The 17994-nt window shown below is 39.6% G+C and overlaps 1 protein-coding gene across 1 annotated transcript; it reads left to right on the forward strand.

Annotated features, from left to right (window-relative positions):
- Positions 1–132: 132 nt before the first annotated feature.
- Positions 133–17523, forward strand: tdrd1 (tudor domain containing 1; the record flags this gene model as incomplete). Its single annotated transcript, NM_001122929.2, is given in 25 exon segments — positions 133–159; positions 789–950; positions 1065–1099; positions 1172–1232; positions 2948–3062; positions 3200–3242; positions 3355–3429; positions 3533–3712; positions 3812–3955; positions 4114–4279; positions 4366–4455; positions 5959–6135; positions 7066–7173; positions 7339–7509; positions 7641–7892; positions 9587–9718; positions 9814–9921; positions 10946–11113; positions 11267–11599; positions 11687–11803; positions 11889–12014; positions 13415–13582; positions 13664–14047; positions 17181–17224; positions 17306–17523. Coding segments are annotated over 24 exon segments (3402 nt in total). The 5' UTR covers positions 133–159; positions 789–802.
- Positions 17524–17994: the final 471 nt, after the last annotated feature.

Consider the following 17994-nt stretch of genomic DNA (forward strand, 5'->3'; position numbering starts at 1 on the left):
AAAATTAAATTAACAAATGATAATAATTTTTAAAAGTATGTCGTAAACATGCTTTTTCCGTTAATTTCTTCTTCTACTCCTTTTTTTTGGTGTCCGCGTGACTCATTTCACACCTGCGCATTTGTTCCTCCATTTTGCCTAACAGAGCAGCACGTGCAGGTGGGAACGACACAGCAATACAACATTACATTAAATAATACTGTATTATTATTTTTTAAAAATTAGGATTACACTGAACACGACGCCATAAGAATTGGTCTATTCGTCGTGAAATATTTGCTGTTTTATATGTAGGTAGCAAACCGAATGAGCTAGCTAGCTAAGCTTGTTATTAAAATAAATGTTTTAATATTAGCTAATACTTTTTTAATAGCTATACAACAAAGTGATTAAAAGTAAAAATAACAAATGATACTAATTTTTAAATAGCATAGTTTGTCATTAACATACTTTTCCCGTCGATAATTTCTTCTACTTGTTGGTGTCCACATGACGTGTCATGGCACCTGTACATAACATTTATGCTTCCATTTTCCTCACATTCTTGAACAGAAATGGCACGTGCAGGTAGGAACGACACAGCAATACAACATTACATTAGATAATAATTATAATTAATAAATAAGATTACCTGAGCACGACTGTATAAGAATAAGCATGCATGTCGTGAAATATTAAGGTAATGAGCTAGCTAGCTAGCTTTTCATTAAAATAGATGTTTTTGCTGGAACTTAAGACTAAAGATAAAAAATATTGCAATTATCTCTGAATTTAAATTTTTGTTTTAGTCACAACTTCCGAAATGAACGAGCTGCGTATGCCGAACTTGGTTCGACCCAATCGGCCTTTGAGAGAACCCGCATCCAGGCCCTTGACTCCTTCAAGGTTTCCCGTTCCTAGCCAGCCAGATGCCGCATATACAGGCTCTGCAGCAGGGTCCACTGGACTTGGTAAGACCCCCCACCAATTTATTCATTTAGATTAATTTTAGTAAGTTAGGGTTAACATTAACTTCAGAATAATGAGGGGAGATGCGTAACTACATCTGGAAATGTCTTTCTTAGGCTCTCCTGGACCAGCCAACATGGATGGCAGTACAGTAAGTTCACTGTCTTTGTGTGTTTATGATAAAGTGAAATGTCTTCTAATTATTATTTTTTTCTCTTTTCAGTCTTTTGGATTGGTCCAGCCTGCACCGACTGCACGCTTTTGCCACTACTGTGGCCAACAAGGTAAAAAACGATTATATTTTTTCTGTACAGCAGTTTGCAAATAAGGGTACTTTTGTCATGTTTATTTGCTTGTTTTTCCCCCAAGAATATTAAAATTATAATAAGTCTTGCTTTTTAACTACTTGGCACAGAATTCATGAAATTTAAGTCTACAGTTATAATATCTATTAATTTCACAATCCTAATTTCAATTTCTTTGTTTGCATTTTTATTGTTTTTTTATGTAGTGTAATTTTTTTCTTTGATAAACATAGATTTTTGGTAAGGTAAATATATCTTTTATAAATTAATTTGAATAGGCACTTAAAAGACAAAGCTGCTTTGTGCTGGTTTTGGGTTACCTAACTAAACTGAACTCATTTGAAATTGCTTTGAGACTCTTTTGTTGATGTGCACAAAAATAAGAAAGATGTCAAATTCCAGGACTAGAGGGTCAGTGTTCCAAATTTTTTCCAACTTACTTGCCGTTGTAACAGGGGTGTCAAACAGATGGCCCATAGGCCGTACCCGGCCATCCAGATGGTTCAATCCGGCCCTCCCATAAAGAGTAAAAATTATAAGGATGGTTAAAATAAATACATAAAAGCACATTTTTAGTCCATTCCTTTGACGGAGTTGTCATGCGCAGATCACCAATGTGTAAATAGTTAAATATGCTCCCTCCTCCAGAAAAAATGTCCCGTTTCAACATAAAACAACAAAGATGAATGAAAACAATCTGTGATGTTAGCATTAGAGCATTAGAAATGCCGAAAGGTGCTCCTCCTCAGACGGAAGCATCACACAGACTTTGAGATCTTGGTTTCACGGAGGAAGAAAGGATTGTAGTGAACAGTTGCAGGGATACTGATGTCTTCATGAATGGGCTGCAGAGATCCTGTAAGTCACCAATCAATAAATAAAGCATTAATAAATCGTAAAAAAAACAAATGAGCTTCCAAACATTAGTAACGTTATCAATAAACATTCAGCTCACCTGTTCAATAGAGTTTAGCCGGTCTGCTCTGCTGCTGCTCAGCGTTCACTTGCTGCTCTGTATGCTTACTTTCACTTTAATCTTAGAAATCTTCGGGGGGGTTTTCTTGTAAATTTACGACTTTAAATCTCGTAATTTTACTTGCATCTCATTATGTTTTGCACACTTGAATGACAGTGAAAAGTGTTGCTGCTGCACAGGATTTGAACTCTGAAATGGATGGCCGGGTTAAGTTTCAGGAGAGAAAGGGTGTTTAACTCCAAATTCTTGCTATGTTTGCAAGTTTAATTTAGTTGAACTTTTAATTGATTTGCACATTTTAGGCAGGGAGTTTCATATTTTTAAAATTTTTAGATTTTATTTGAGATCCATTGGCGTCTGTGAATGAATAGATTAGTGATTAGGCTACTATGTTGGTTGAGGCCTTTTTTCCAACAAGGAAAAAGCGAAGCTACAGATAACAAGCTGAGCATAGGTTATTTTGCTTTTATGTTACTGGTCCGGCCCACTTAAGATCAGACGGGTTGAATGTGGCCCCTGAACCAAAATGAGTTTGCGTTAACGTTTCTTATGGGCAAAACACTCCTGATCCAGGTAATCGGGTAGGGTTGGCTGTCTGAAAAAGACAAAGAAATAAAAACAGCCTGCTCTCGAGGCCTGGAGTCTGACACCCATGGCTTTTAGTGGTATGGAAAAGAGTCCACTATTGCTGTCAGCTCATTTCATGGGTGTTTGTTAGGGATTTTTCGATGTAAAGGCTGTAAGAAGACCCCATATTGCTCCGTGGATTGTCAGAGAGAAGACTGGAAGGCCCACCGCCATATGTGCAAGTCTTTTGATCCAGAGACTGTAGGGTAAGTCCAGGGTAACACCGGCACTTAGGGTTGTATAAATTACACTTTTTTTTAAATTGCAATGAAAATTTGAATGATATTTCACTGCGTAAAATGAAAAAATACACATTGTCTTTTTTTTAAATTTTATTTTGAAGAGAAAACATGAAAGAAAGTCCAGATTCAGATAATGTGAGAGAGGTAAGTGTGGTTTTAACTGTGTACATTTTTAAATATCATGTTTATAACTGGAACAGTCTAAAAGATGAAAACACTTTACATCTAATAATTTCTTTGCTTAATAATATCCCAGGACTCGCTCAACATTCAGAGAATCTATTTGAAGGACTTGAATGCTACTAAATACACTAAAGGAGCAGAAATCCAGGTATAACATTCCCAGTTTGTGTCTGTTTTATTTTTTGATAAAAATGTATTTTTTGTTGTTAATTGTCCATTTACAGTGTTAGTCATCTAATCTGCTCTTTTAGGGTGCTGTTGTTGAGTTCAACAGCCCTGGAAGGTTCTTCTTTCTTCCTGAAGACCCTAAGGTGATGGAAGCTCTAATGAGCATTACAGCAGAGCTTCAAAAAAAACCCAGCTCCACTGTGGGGACACCTTATGTACCGTGTGTTGGGGAAGTTTGCTCAGTTCAGTTCTCCTCTGATTTGGTGAGAACAGACTCTCATTATAAACCAGAATGTCTGGATCCATTGTGTATTATTTGTCAAAATGTGGCCTCACTCCTTGTTTCCGTGTGTGATGCCTAGAATTGGTACAGAGGTCTCATTCAGACTTTGGCTGCTGATCAAAAGACAGCTCATGTTCTTTACATCGATTATGGAAATGCAGAAAATGTCCCAGTGGAAAGGATCAAACCCCTGAATATTGCCACTAAGCCATATTGCCCCTGTGTGAGTACACACCCACAAAAGACTAAATCTTTTGCCTTTAAGCTTTCCCAGCAAATGATTGATGTCAGGGTCGAATCGCAATGTCAATAAAAAATGGTGTAACGATTGGTAAAATTGACATCTTTATTTGTTTGGCAAATTTTCTAAACTTTTTACAGGCTATGGAGTGTCAGATTGCTGGTGTTGTGCCAATAGTTGACAGCTGGTCGACGGAGTGCTGTATGACCGTGAGACAGCTGCTGGGTGGCAAAACTCTGACCATCAAGCTGGTGGACACACTGAAGAATGGCCGTGTCCATACAGTGGACATCCAGCTTTCCATAGGTTGGTGAAACAAATACGTTTAGGCCTTTGATATGTATGGGAGTTCATGTCGATGACTCATAACATAAAGTCTAAATCTGTCTCAGGAAAACAACTGAGTACGTTCCTCCTTGAGCAAGGATATGCTTTTGCAGAAGCAGCAGCTGTCGGTTCTGCACCAGCAAAGAAAGACCCAAGTAAGCTAACACAATAGCTATGTGAAGAGCTAAAGTAAAGAAAGAAAAGCTACAATAAAATTGTTCAGTTACAAAGAAAAGTGACGGAGAACCATTGAATTTTGTCTTTTGAGCTGAACTCCATTATCTAATCTTGAAGTAAATTTACTTGAACTCCAGTCTCCACGTTTTAAAATGCAGCCATTAAAGAGGCAACGTTTTCTGCATGAAGTCATTTTAAAACATGTTGGCGAGCAAAGAGTAGAAGAGGAAGCAGAAAGAGGCAAAGATCAGTAAGAATGAAGTGAAGAAGAGTGGAAAGACGCTCCAGACAACATACCTGTGGAGGTATGCAAGTATTTAGGAGCGGTGGAGGTAGTTTTGACTGGATTGTTTGACAAGAAATCCGGAGAGTGAGTCTGAGGAAAGGAGAACAATAGTTCTGGTTCCTGGTTTTAAAGAAGGGAGACGTGCAGGCTCAAGGAAACTATGGAGGAATAAAGCTGATGAGTCACAATGAAGTTATTGGAAAGAGGAAAGGAAGCTAGACTGTCAGAAGTGAGCATTTCTCAGCAACGGAGTGATTTAACGACTAAAAAAAAACCCACTGATGCAATATTTGGTTATCTGGAGAAGAATAGAGAAGCTCAGAAGGAGCCACATTGTGCTTTGTACATCTAGAGCAGGGGTGCCCAAATCCAGGCCTCGAGACCCGGCCTCCTGCTGGTTCTCCAGAAATCCTGCCTTATCTGCTGTTGATTGTCTGGTGTGTTTAGCTAATAAGGAGCTTCAATGGGAGGTTGGTTGGAACACATGTAGGACACCCGCCCTCAAGACCTGGATTTGGGCACCCCTGATCTAGAGAGTCAGGACAGTCAGTCAGGATGAAGTCTGGAGTACCAGGGAAGTATGTTGGAGTTATTCAAGATGTGTATAAGAGTTGGAAGACGATGGTGAGATGTTTTCTAGGTGTGACAGAGGAGTTTAATGTGGAGGCGGGTCTACTACAAGGATCAGCTTGTTTCTGTAGTGATTGATGGACAGACTGACAGATGCGGTTAGATAGGAATCTCTGTGGAACATGTTTGCAGATGACGTTGTGATGTGCAGTGAGAGCAGGGAGCAGTTGGAGGAACATCTAAAGAGGAGGAGGTTGGTTCTGAAAGGAAGAAAAATGAAGGTCAGCAGGACCAAGACAGAGTATTGGTGTGTAAATGAGAGGAACTCTACTGGAACGGTGAGGTTACAGGGAGCAAAGGACTTTTAAGTTCTTAGGGTCATCAGTCCAGAACAAGAGAGAATGTGGGATAGAGGTGAGTGCAACTGCAACAGGGGAACAGCTCATGTTAGAGGCTTAGGAAGACCAAAGTGGATGGAAACATGAGGGTGGGTGATGCGAGTATGAAGGATGCAGAGAGAACAGCTGAAAGACAAGCTAGGAAAAACAAACGCGTATTAATAAAATAGCTTAGAGTGGTTTTTGTCTCTAAAATTGAGTGCTCCAATACCTGATCTCCCTCTTAGGTGCCCTACTGGAAGCATCTATGGAAAACTTCAAGCGTTGCTGTGAGGGGAAAGACATCAATGAATGGGCTCAACCCCCTGAGCCACTCACACTGACCATTGGAGACCGCTTCTCTGTTGTGGTCAGTCATTTCCAGTCACCCACCGACTTTATTGTGCAAAAGGTGGAAAATGCTGGTAAGGAAAATGTGATATTTGTGATACATATTTAACGGGCCGCTTTAACATATTCTTGTGGTATTTTTCTGATGAGGACATATAAGAAAGAAAATTAAGCTTAATATCACATTTTTGAGTATTTCTTTTTGAAGTTGTTGTGAATCAGAAGCAGACAAAAGAATTCAGATTAAAAAATATATTCGGCTGTGAATCGCAAATTTATCGTCCCGATATCAAGCTGTGCAATATGCATATCACAAAAGATGGCAAAAATTGCAATAAATGGTTACTATAAATGTGCTAAAACGATCTTATGGCAGCTAGAAGTATTTAGCGAATCAAATAAATCCATTTATGCATTTGACCCAATCAGATGAAGCCCTTTTATGTTAAATGCTCACCTCCCATGCAGACTAGTTGCATTTGGAGAATAATTTAACGTATGTTGAATCTTATTTAAATTAAACTGCAGTGAAATGAAAATTGTTTTTGGTAGTTTTTGCTATTTGTTCATATATCGCAAGTTATATCGTCATCACATTATTGATCGTATAGAGTTTTCCTCATATCGTGCAGCCCTAAAAAAATAATTTAAGTATATAATATGCTAGGCAGGCCTCAAGCTCCCGGGTCTGCAAATAGATCCATCTTTGTTTTCCTCGTCTGAACTGGGTGTGGATCAAGAGTGTTTTGAAGGACAGCTTTCATATTGACCACCATTTTTTGTTGCACTGGTAATGTTAGTTTGGGGGTGTAAGAGGTTCTAAGCTAGTGGGAGAGCGTGTGAACAGATGGATGATGGGAAATGAGGGCGGGTTTGCTCTTTGGCAAAGGTTCCGCCCACAACTCGGAGCCGAATATCTTATGAACTCCTGCCGCTCTGCAGAAACCGCCCTAGAAGTTACCTGGTTTTTCATACCTGAATCAGTCAGAAATTCCTTTCTGCAGGAGTGATCCAGGATCTGCAGCTGAAGCTGAGGGAGCACTGCTCCGGGGTTGAAACCCAACAGGATTTCAGACCAGCTCCAGGCACCGTTTGTTGCGCTCAGTTCTCAGGTACAACTCTGTGGGCGAAAACGTCTGTTTTGCATTGTTAGTACCCGTAGTGTAGTCTGAGAAAAAGTATTAAACAACTAAACGAGTGGCAAACCAAAAAGCTGAGATTTTTAAACAGTTAAATTACTAAATAATATTGTTTTTTTCCCCCCACTGTTTCTGCAGAGGACAAGCAATGGTACAGAGCACAAGTTCTGGCTTATTCCACAGAGAAGAGCGTCTGTGTTGGATACATTGACTTTGGTAATTCTGAGGAGGTGGACTTGAACCACCTGAGACCCATCAGCCCTGCTCTACTGGCTCTTCCAAAGCAGGCAATCTCCTGTATCCTTGCAGGTAATTTTTTTTGGAGAACCAGTCACTATTTATTTTTGTTGTTTCCAGAAACTCAAAGACCCTCCCTCTTTAAATAAAATAATTTATAAAATCCTATTTCTACTAAAAAAAATTCTGTTTGTCTTTGCTAGGAGTCCAGCCTGTTGAGGACAGCTGGTCAGAGGAATGCATTTCAACCATGCTGCGAATGATAGCAAACAAAACGGTGAACGTAGAGATCCAGAGTGCCCACAAGGGAAAGGCGCTAGTGGCGATTATCGAAGGAGAAGGTTACTCTGAAATCAACGTGGCTGAGCTGCTGATTTCTGCAAACTACGCGGCTCCTGCTGACTCAAACACTCTTCAACAAACCGAAGAGACCACTGCTTCTGCAGAACCACCCGGTGGGATGTGTATGAAGTTCCTGCTTACTGTTGGACAGCTTTATAGTTCAGTCTGATCTATTCTTATAGGTTTCATTTGAGGTTTGTAGGTCAGTGAATTAATTTTTTAAATTTTTTTTTTTATAGGAGATGTAGAATTCCACTTTACACCAGTAGATCATGAAAAACTCTGTCAGATAAATGTGCATGTAAAAAAACCCCACATTGGAGGTCAAATAATAATAATATAGGGTTTAAAATCAATTGACACCGTTGGTAGTGTTAAAGAATAATAATAAAGTTGGTAGTGTCAAAAAATAATAATGTCACTCAAATAAAACCAAAAGACAAAAATGCAGGCTAAAAAATGTGAGCATCAAACAAATGAATCCGACGATAGAGGACATATATTAAGAAAATTGAGCTTAAAATTGTACTCCTGACGATATCTTTATTCACGTTATTAAGAATCGGGCAGTCAAAGTATTGTTTAAAAAGGAATGTAGTAAATGTGCTGGGCGGGCCACAAACTCCCAGCTCTGCTCCATTCTGATGCATCCACATGTTCAGAGGGGAATTTCTAATAACTCTGAAGAGACTGCGTTCTAGAAAACTAATGGCATAATGGGAATGATTTTAAAATAGAATCTTTATTTATATAAGACCTTTCAGGATAAAAAAGTGCTTCAAAGTAAAAGTCACAAAACAGAATTAGGAAAAAGCTATTTTAAAAATGTGTTTTTAGCTGCTTTTCAAAAGAAAACATTGAGTCTGCAGATCTGAGGCTTAGATGAAGGAAGTTCCGGAGGGATGGAGCCACTGCTGCAAAGACTCTGTCACCTTTAGTTTTTAACCGGGGGCTCTTAACAGCAAGCAAACCCGGGTCCCATGACCTCAGGTACCTTCTGGGAGTGGAACTAGGTCATTTCTAGAGACCGGTGCTTGGTTGTTGAGAGCTCTGTATGTTAAAACCTGGATTCTAAAATAACTCAAAAGATGATTGGAATGGATCTTTATCATGAAGGGACTGCGGCTCGGAAAGCAGGGCTTTAGAGGAAGGCTCAGATATGTGAATTGATCAAAACACTGCGGTTGGGGTTTTGTGATCAATTAACATTATATTACACCTAAAAGCTCAGAAAGTTGACTTTGTATGATCTAGGCCATTTAAATTTGCTCAAAAGATGATCTGCAATGAATTATTGAACCTAGTTCCATAAAATGAATGTAATACAAAAAGCATTACGTAATAGAACAATTTAAAATCCAAATGTAAAAAACTGTACCAGGAAATCAATAAAAAATACCAAAAGTGGTAGATTTTAGCCAAGGCAAAGAGATGGGTCCCAGTTTAGCTTTAAAAAGCAAAAAGCTCTCAAGTTCTCAAGGAGGTTGTTTCACAGCCGAGTAATAAAACAAAGCTCTAATATGACTTTGTTCCAACTTTTGGATCAGTCATCACTCGAGTCAAAGAGCAATTTTAAATCTAGAAAGACCAAAACTATTTAGACTCTTAAAAACTAAAGAAAACTCTTAAAATTAAAAAATTAAAGCTGATGTCAAGATTTCCTTGCCCTATTTGGCTTTTACATTTATTTTTGTAGAATTGTCCATCAGGTTTTTCTTTTTCAGGTCAAGCTTTTGCAGGACATATAATATATATAGTCTGATTTTCTTTATCTTTATCCTAAAGATGCTGTTTTCTAAATCCACAGCATCTCCTCCTGTGTGTGAACCTCTGGTTTGGTCTTGTGTTGAGCTTCCCAGTGATGGCCAGACAGTGGTGCTGTCCACTAGTGCTGTGACGAGCCCTGCAGAGTTCTACTGCTGTGTCGGCCCTACCACTGGTATTTTGGTGACCCTATAATTGCAAAATGACCCGTTAAAGCTGGAGTTTTTTTAACCAATTGTCAGGTCTGTAATGAGAACAATTCTCTGTTAGATCATCAGGTGTTGATGGAGCTTGGGGTTCAGTTGAAGCAGCATTGTCAGTCTGACTCCACATACTTCGTGCCGAAGGTTGGAGAGCCCTGCTGCGTCAAATTTTCAGGTGAGCCTATCCATGGCGGAGATGATAAATGCCGTCAGTTTTAAATCTATAAGTTATGGGTCATAAATGTAGATTTTAACACCAAAACGACTCATTCTGATAAATTGTGATTTTAGTATTTTTACCATAAAGTGGACCATATATTAAGGAATTGAAACTTAAAATTCAAATTGAGTGTCTTCAACAGTTGTGAATCAGGAGCACACAAAAAATGCTTTTTGTATTTGTGACGCATAAAATATGATGGACGGGCCACAAGCGGCTAGATCCTTATAAGTATTCGTTTTTCCTGTTTGACCTCAAACCTGCACGACTGGGTAGCTCCATTATTGCTCGCCATTTTTGTTGTCCCACCCACGACTCGGAGGTGAAATTCTCATGACAGCCCGTCTGCAAAAACTACGTCCTAGAAAGTGAGTTTTATTTTTTATTTTTGGCTAAAAACAACATAATCTTGATTAAAAGATCACTGGGAACGCTTTGAAAAGAGAAAAAAAGATCAGGGAGGGACTTTAAGCTCATTTAAAAATAATCTACAGACACCTGGGTAATGATTGAACAAAATATCCTTTTCTTCCTCCATAATTGTTGGGATACAGTGTTCCGTCACTATATTGCAGTTCATCTTTTGTGGCTTTGTGCATTTTTCAGTGTAATCATTTTTTTAACAGTGCTCTGTATCCTGATTGGCTGCAGACCTCACCAATCAGTCTCCTCCGTGTCGTGTCTTCTGTACAGAATGTGTTCAGTTTGCCTAACTAAAATACATTTTCAATAGTGGGCAGATTTTTTTTTTTACATTTTATAAAACTGGACTCATTTTTTGACAAGCTTATTTAAACAAGAGAGAAAGCAGTGAAAATGCTGATGTCTGTCTGAGAAAGGTGTATGAAGTGTGTAGTTGGGGGTTAAAACCATCTGTAATCCTACCTTGTCTTCTGAGGAGTATTTTTAGCAGGTAACTCCTGCGATAAACGAGGGAACACTGTAATGGGTTGCCCATTGAGTTCTGTGTTCTTCACAGGTGACGGGAAATGGTACCGAGCCATGGTGAAGGAACTGTTGGGAGATGTGGTGAAAGTGAACTTTGTGGACTTTGGTCATAACATGATTGTAGGCAAAGGCTGCCTCCGTTCGATTACACCCAAACTCCTGAAACTTCCTTTTCAAGCCGTTCGCTGCTGGCTTGCAGGTAAACGACCTGTAGTTTCTCATTAGAATAATCAGATTTTTGTCCATAAGTGCCATGGCACAGTACAAGTCTTTTCCAAATCAAGGTTAAAAAGCTTTTTTGAAAGAAAGCGTTTGATCAAAGCAGCTTCTTCTCATCTGTGTGTGGATTCAGGTGTGAAGCCCGCAGGATCAGAGTGGAGCAGTGAAGCCCTGCTTTGGTTTCAGAACCTGGTGGACGGTGCGCAGCTTTTGGCGCGGGTCGTCTCCGTCTCCCAGCAGGGGTACGGCGTGGAGCTGGAGAGCGGAGGGCAAAGTGTGGCAGCTGCCCTGGTTTCCCAGCAGTTTGCCAAACCCTCTGGAAACTTGAGCAAGGATCCAGTGAGGAGCCCCACGACCAAACAAGAGGATCTAAGAGGGGGAGATCAGAGCCAGGCATTGACTCCAGCAAGTAATGACACACAAGCTGTTTGTGAGGATGGAAAAAGTGAAGAGGAGCCTTCAGAGGGTAATCTACAGTTTTTAAGTCTTCAAAACAAAATGCTTATGCGGTAATTTGAAGCTTAATGTTTTTTAACAAAAATTCCACTTTCAGTTGCAACTTTCTCATCGGCTTGGAAGACGGCAGAATTGCCTCTGAATGAGACCTTTCAGCCCTGCGTTGCAGCGGTCATCAATCCCACCCTGTTCTACCTGCTTCATCCCATCCAAAGTGAGAAGGAGCTCTTTCAGATATTTTCTAAATAAAAAATGAAAGTCCCAGATTGTTCTTCCTAATTCTGTGTTTGTGTTTGAAGACGTGGATCAACAGAAGCTTCAGGAGGTGATGTTGGAGCTGGCTCTTCACTGCAGCAACTATCAGAGCTCGTCATCTGTGGACACCAGACCTGTTCCTGGAGCTGCCTGCTGTGCGCAGTTCTCTGGTAAGTGGACACAAAGAGGAGAAGTTACTCTGTAGTCTGCATGGGTCAGGAACACTGATCAATATTAAAGTAATGGTTCAATCACGAGAGTACAAAAAAACAATCATTTTATAAGTTTCCTGTCTGAGGCCACAAACCTCCAAACAAAATTTAAGCTGCCAAAAAAAACCGACATAAAATGTTCTGATTTTTGGAGAGGAATCAGCTGCTTCAAAACTGGATTTTTGAGAAATCCCGGTAATTTATCACTCAACAGCTTTTTATGGTAAATGGCGTATCCTTGTATAGCTTTTCTACCGTCTTTGAAGGCCCAAAGCCCCGTACAGTCAGTCCCATTCACACACTGATGCTGCCAAACCCTGGGGCCAACTTGCCACCAGAGGCAAGATGGGGGTCACTGCCATGGATGGACACTTCTCACACCACCAATTTATTGTGGTGATCCGTTCATATTATGCCGACCTCTAGTAGTGCATTTATCTGGAATAATAAGGCTGAAATATAAAGCGCTGATCATAATGGGAACAGATGAATCGATCAATCCTTGACCGGGCTACAACATCCGGTTTGTTTAACTTATCAGTCCCGTGATCGGGCATCGGGGCATCCCTAGTAGAAACTACAATTGTCGTGCCACAAGCTCCGTACTCTGCTCCATTCTGATGCATCCGCTTGTAGACGTCTTTGTTTTTCTCGTCTGAGCTGGCATCTGGCTCAGAACTCTACGGCTGGATAGCTCCGGTATTGTTCACTGTTTTTGCTGCACTAGCAATGTCAGGTTGGGACTGTGAGGTAGCGGGAGAGCGTTAAAGCATGGGTGATGGGAAGTGTGGGTGGGGTTGTTCCGTTCCCACGATTCTAATGAACACTGGCAGCTTTACGGAAACTGCAGAAAACAGGTTTTTTTTTTTTAAATTGGCTAAAAATGGCATAATCCTAACCAAAAGACAACTAGGAACGCTATGAAAATGGATTAAAAGATAATGGAAGTGGGACTTTTAAACATCATTAGAGAGCAAACCAGCTGATCCCTCTGCCTTTACCAACAAATATAGTGAGTGACTAGCTTTTCTTTTTATGTTTTAATTGATCTGGAAATGTATGAGACCCCACCTGCAGTCCTTTGCTTTGCACACCATACCTGGTTATTTCATGTCTGTGAATGTGCATAATTACACTGTGTAGCAGAGCGGAGGAGCTTCTCCAAACACAGTATTCAAGTAGGAGATTCTAGTCCTGCTTGCATTCCACAGCCTGCCTAACTACAGGGTCGCTTTAATGGAGATTTCTGCACTGATGCTTCAGCCGCTGAAAGATTAGTTTGCATTTTATTTATGCGTGTTGTCTTTGTTGGTTATTTCACTAAAAAAACAACACTGTTGTCTTTATCTTCTCTCCAGTGGACAAGATTTGGTACCGTGCCATCATTTTGGAAGTTGGTGAAGCTGAGATGAGTGTTGTCTATGCCGACTACGGTAACTCTGAGAAAGTCCCCGTTTCCCAAATCTTGCCGATTCCCACGCGTCTGTTGCAGCTTCCTTTTAAGATCATTCGCTGCACACTCGCTGGTAAGGCAATGTCAAGTGTTCCAAGCTGCACATTTTGCTCCTTCAAGCTTTAAATGCCTGTTTTGATGGTTTGATTGCTAGGAAATGAGCATTTTCCAGTGGAATGGCCACCTCAAGTGCAGCAGGTGTTTCGGTCCGAGCTATTGAACGTCATGGCAACCGTGCAGTCCTTCGACGGCTCTGCTAACGTGCTCTCCCTGGCATTGCCCCCTGAGAGGGGTGGGAGGAACCTTGCCGCCGTGATCCAGGAGATGCTGCATGTCCACCGTAAGGGCAGCCCTCTTCCAGACGCCTCTCAGACGCCTGGCAGCGATGCAACAGAACCGAGCTGCATCAAGCTCGGGTCGACAACTGCATCCCCAGACGAGCCAGAAGATGCAGCTGAGCCTGCTGATGCAGTAACCAACACCCAGGAGTCGACGCCCCAGGAGCAGAAGGAAATGGATCAGGCTACATCTGTCCATGGTTGGTATACGTCAGGGGTCTGCAACTTACAACGCCGTAGGAACCATTCAGGTCGATTTCTCACAGACTAAAACCCAGTAGAAGCCACAAAGTCTTAATTCAATCTTTAGAAAAATAAGACACTGATTTATATTTAGGTTATTGTTACTATTATAATTGATATAAATGAACTATTGTTTTTTTTGTTCCCTCATTTATCTCTGAGAATACGTTCCAACAATAACCTGCGATAGGTGAACTCCCCCAAGTAGGATTATCGATGTTTTAAGACTATTAAACTCCTCACAACACACTTTTGTCAGACGGACACAAACATTCTCACACCTTTCTCTCTCGTTTAAACTCGTAAATTCAACCCTTTATAGAAAAAGAACTCCAGTTTCATAGAATGAAAACAAAGACCTGCTCGTGATGAAGATTCATGTAAGTCTGTCGAGGTTCATGTGCAGCGTCTCTGTACGGAAGAGACTGACAAGATCAACAACCAGTCACAACGCAGAACACTAGTCCATCAAAGCAGCGAGACCGCGAAAGCTGATCTGTGATACAGAGAGGGAACATTTGAAATGAAACATAAACTTAAAGAGAAAATTGCCTTTTGTTCTAAATTTTTTATGGTCTAACTTTTGACAAATGCTCATATGACTTCCTTTCAAAATAAAAGACACTGTCACACAGGATCATCTCAATACATCAAAAGCAGTAGTAGGTTATGTAATTTCAGCAGCAAAACCTTTTGTGGCGGATCTCAGCCAGAAATTCACATATCTAACAAACTAAAATGAAAGCAGAGCTAATTAAGTGACCCGTACTGTTTTCTTTAAAATCTTTGAATTTGTTCCAAAACAAAAAATGTCCCTAATAATCCAATGCACCTTAGGTATAAATCCTCACTGTGCTTACTGACCTCACATTGATTTTCTGTAGTAAATGGTGCCTTTTTTAACTGTTAAACTTTTGAAGCCGAACAGCTTGATGGGTTGTTGGAGCATTATGGGTACTGTAGTCAGAGTGACGATTTATTGGTGAGCTAATTTATTTATTTAATTTTTAAAATAAACTTATTTACCTTAAACCAAAGATAACAAGGGGGTGCAGACCCCTTTTAAGGCTTTATTATCTATTTTACTTTATTCCACCTCAACAAAACTAGTTATAGGAATTTTAATTGAGGTCAAAAGATCAGTTTGAAAAATTAAGAGTTTTGACTCAAAATGAAAGTTTTTTAATCGGAAGATCCAGTGGAGCAGAGGAAGTTATGAAAATGCATCCAGTGCTAACGGTTTGTATGCGATAAAACACATGTCAAACTCAAACCCGAGATCATATCAAATGTGCATTAGAGCTGGCCCGGGATGTATACTGTACCACTAATACTACAAATCCCACAATGCTTTGCTAGTTTCTTGGGGCGTAGTCAAAACCAGCAAGCACTCCTTTTTTCTGTTGACAGTCACTGACAGCCGTGCTCCAGTCACATCGGGCAAATTTAATTTCACCATCCACAAAAATGGCCAAACAAAAGATGGACAACAGGAGCTTTCAGAGAGATAGATTATCTGTTCACGAATATGAAAGACAGACCTGTTTGTCTTGTGTGCTGAGCTACCGTGGCTGAAAGAAGATAACATAGGAGACACTATATACAGTGATGAAAGTCTTCCGGGAATTCCCGGAAATCCGGGTTTTTGAGCAAACCGAACGTACTTTCCGGGAAATAAAGACCTGATCTCTACGGACAAATCGCTTTCCGGATTAAAAAATGGTCTGAAATCAGCTAATTTTAGCTTTATTTTCTATATTTCTCCGCAGATCGCTTCCTCTATGGTCGTGGCCATCTCTCGTCTTCCCGGCCTAATTGACCAATGACGGGACGTTTTAGTTGCTTTCGGATGCGTCGACGGGTCTGATTGGCTCTGTCAGCCCCACGTGGTCAGCGTGACTTGCTTCCCTAGAGACCAAAACTGGCGGACCCACGCTAAACTTTCACAAACACATCTGAAGAGTTTGCGATCAAATTTATGTTAAAATAATGGCGGGCATCGTCATTATTGAGCGTGGTCACGACCTCAGTTGTGAGAAGACGATAAAAAACAAATTGAAGTGGTCTTGGCTGGAAAAAAAAGATTTTTAAGGTAGTGTAGGTCAAATACTTTTTTGTGTAAAATAATCTCAAAACCACATTTTGAAATAATTTCAATTTTAGTTTTGAGTTTCAGTTTTTATTTTGAATACGTTTCTTTATCTAATTTATTAGTATTTCCTAATTACCATGATTTAGTTCAGTATAGTTAACATTAATTATAAGTATTTGATGGTTTGGACCCGCACTCCCTTAAAAAATAATGTTTACAATGTTTAGTTTAGTTTGTATGTTTGTTTTGATATTTCCCAGATTACTTAGTATTGGTGTTAAAGAATTGATGTATTATGTTATAGAATTATAGTTTAAAGCAGATCCCATATTTTGATGTAATTATAGTTTGAGAAAACAGTGCAAGTGGATGTTGTACATCAGTCATTTCTAAAGCAGAAATAATGTATAAATAACTGAGGTATTTTCATAGAATATCATAGTTACTGGTGTTCTTTTTGCCATTTGGGGCTTTGATGTTACTATATTTTAGCAATTGTATGTTTTCCAGCTTTAAGGAAAAGCGTAGATTGTAGGATTGTGTTACTTTGAGCAATTTTCCAAATTCTTTTTTGGGACCAGCAAGTCCTTAATGGAGAGTCAAACTAGGGGTTTGAATGACAAATCATGATGCTCCAATTAGTCTTAGTTTCTTGATAAAGAAGTGAATAACTAGTTGCCAGAATGCATCTAAGACCACGTATTTTTCCAAAATTTCGCTCTGTGCCCGCCATATCGCTCAAAGAAAAGTTCAGGGATTTTTTCCATGCCTGACTTTCATCACTGTATATGAAAAGGTTAAACATTACATATCAGTTGCAGTAAATTTCTCAATAAATATTGAGTGGCCTGTGACTTCACTTCACTTCACGGCTTAATTTTGGCCCACTGTGAATTTAAGTTAGACACCCCTGCGCTAAAACAGCTCAGATCTGTTCTGAAAACTTCATGGCTTTGCTGTGTCGATGCGTTTTAGTACTTACTGTGTTTGAACTCTAGATCTTCAAGGCCCCGGCTGCTGCTGTCAGAGCCTGAAGAAGCAGGTCAGAGCTGTGATTTGGATCAGAAAGTCTCAAAGACTTTTATTTATTTTTTAATATTTCCTTTTTACTTGTCCTCCACAGATGGACAGACTGGAGAAGATGGTTCAGCTGCTGTTAAGTCTTCAAGCAGAAGGATGAGAGGAGTAAATTAAAAAAAAGAGCATGTTCAGCCTCAGTTCTCCTTCTGTGTTGAGATGTTCACTATTCTGAAAGTTTTTTTCAAGTCCCATCTTCTAACCAGTCAGCTTGTAAATGTTCGGTGTGTTTGGGTTCAATATAAAACAACTCTTGTGTTAAAAGACTTGTACTTTATTTTCTGACGGTGATTTTAAAAAGCACATTCACAGGGCTGGCATAAATTTAAAAAATACATATAGAAAACAGATTTTTTATATATGAACTTTGATTAGGATTTTGTTTAAACATGAGTCAGTGTGAGAGGCTTTGGTTTTGATACCAACCTCCAGTGGTCATTAGGTGAACTGCAACACTTACTTTTATATGGAAACCAAGTTGGGGTGAGCAAACATTTAAAATGCGCATACACAAATATATATATACTATAAAAAAAATGGGTAAGCACAAGGCACCAACGTAAAATAATAGATTTGATCAAATACAGTACAGTAGTTTTCTTGAGTTTGAAATACACTTAAGACACTTAGAATATTCAGAAAAATATACTAAAAAGGCTTTTTTTTCCCATTTACATAAAGTGTTTGCATAACATAAGATTGACATCAGAAACCTCTGGGTTCAGGTTTTCCATA

The sequence above is a fragment of the Oryzias latipes genome, chromosome 19, assembly GCF_002234675.1.
Source record: "Oryzias latipes chromosome 19, ASM223467v1".
NCBI lineage: Eukaryota > Metazoa > Chordata > Actinopteri > Beloniformes > Adrianichthyidae > Oryzias > Oryzias latipes.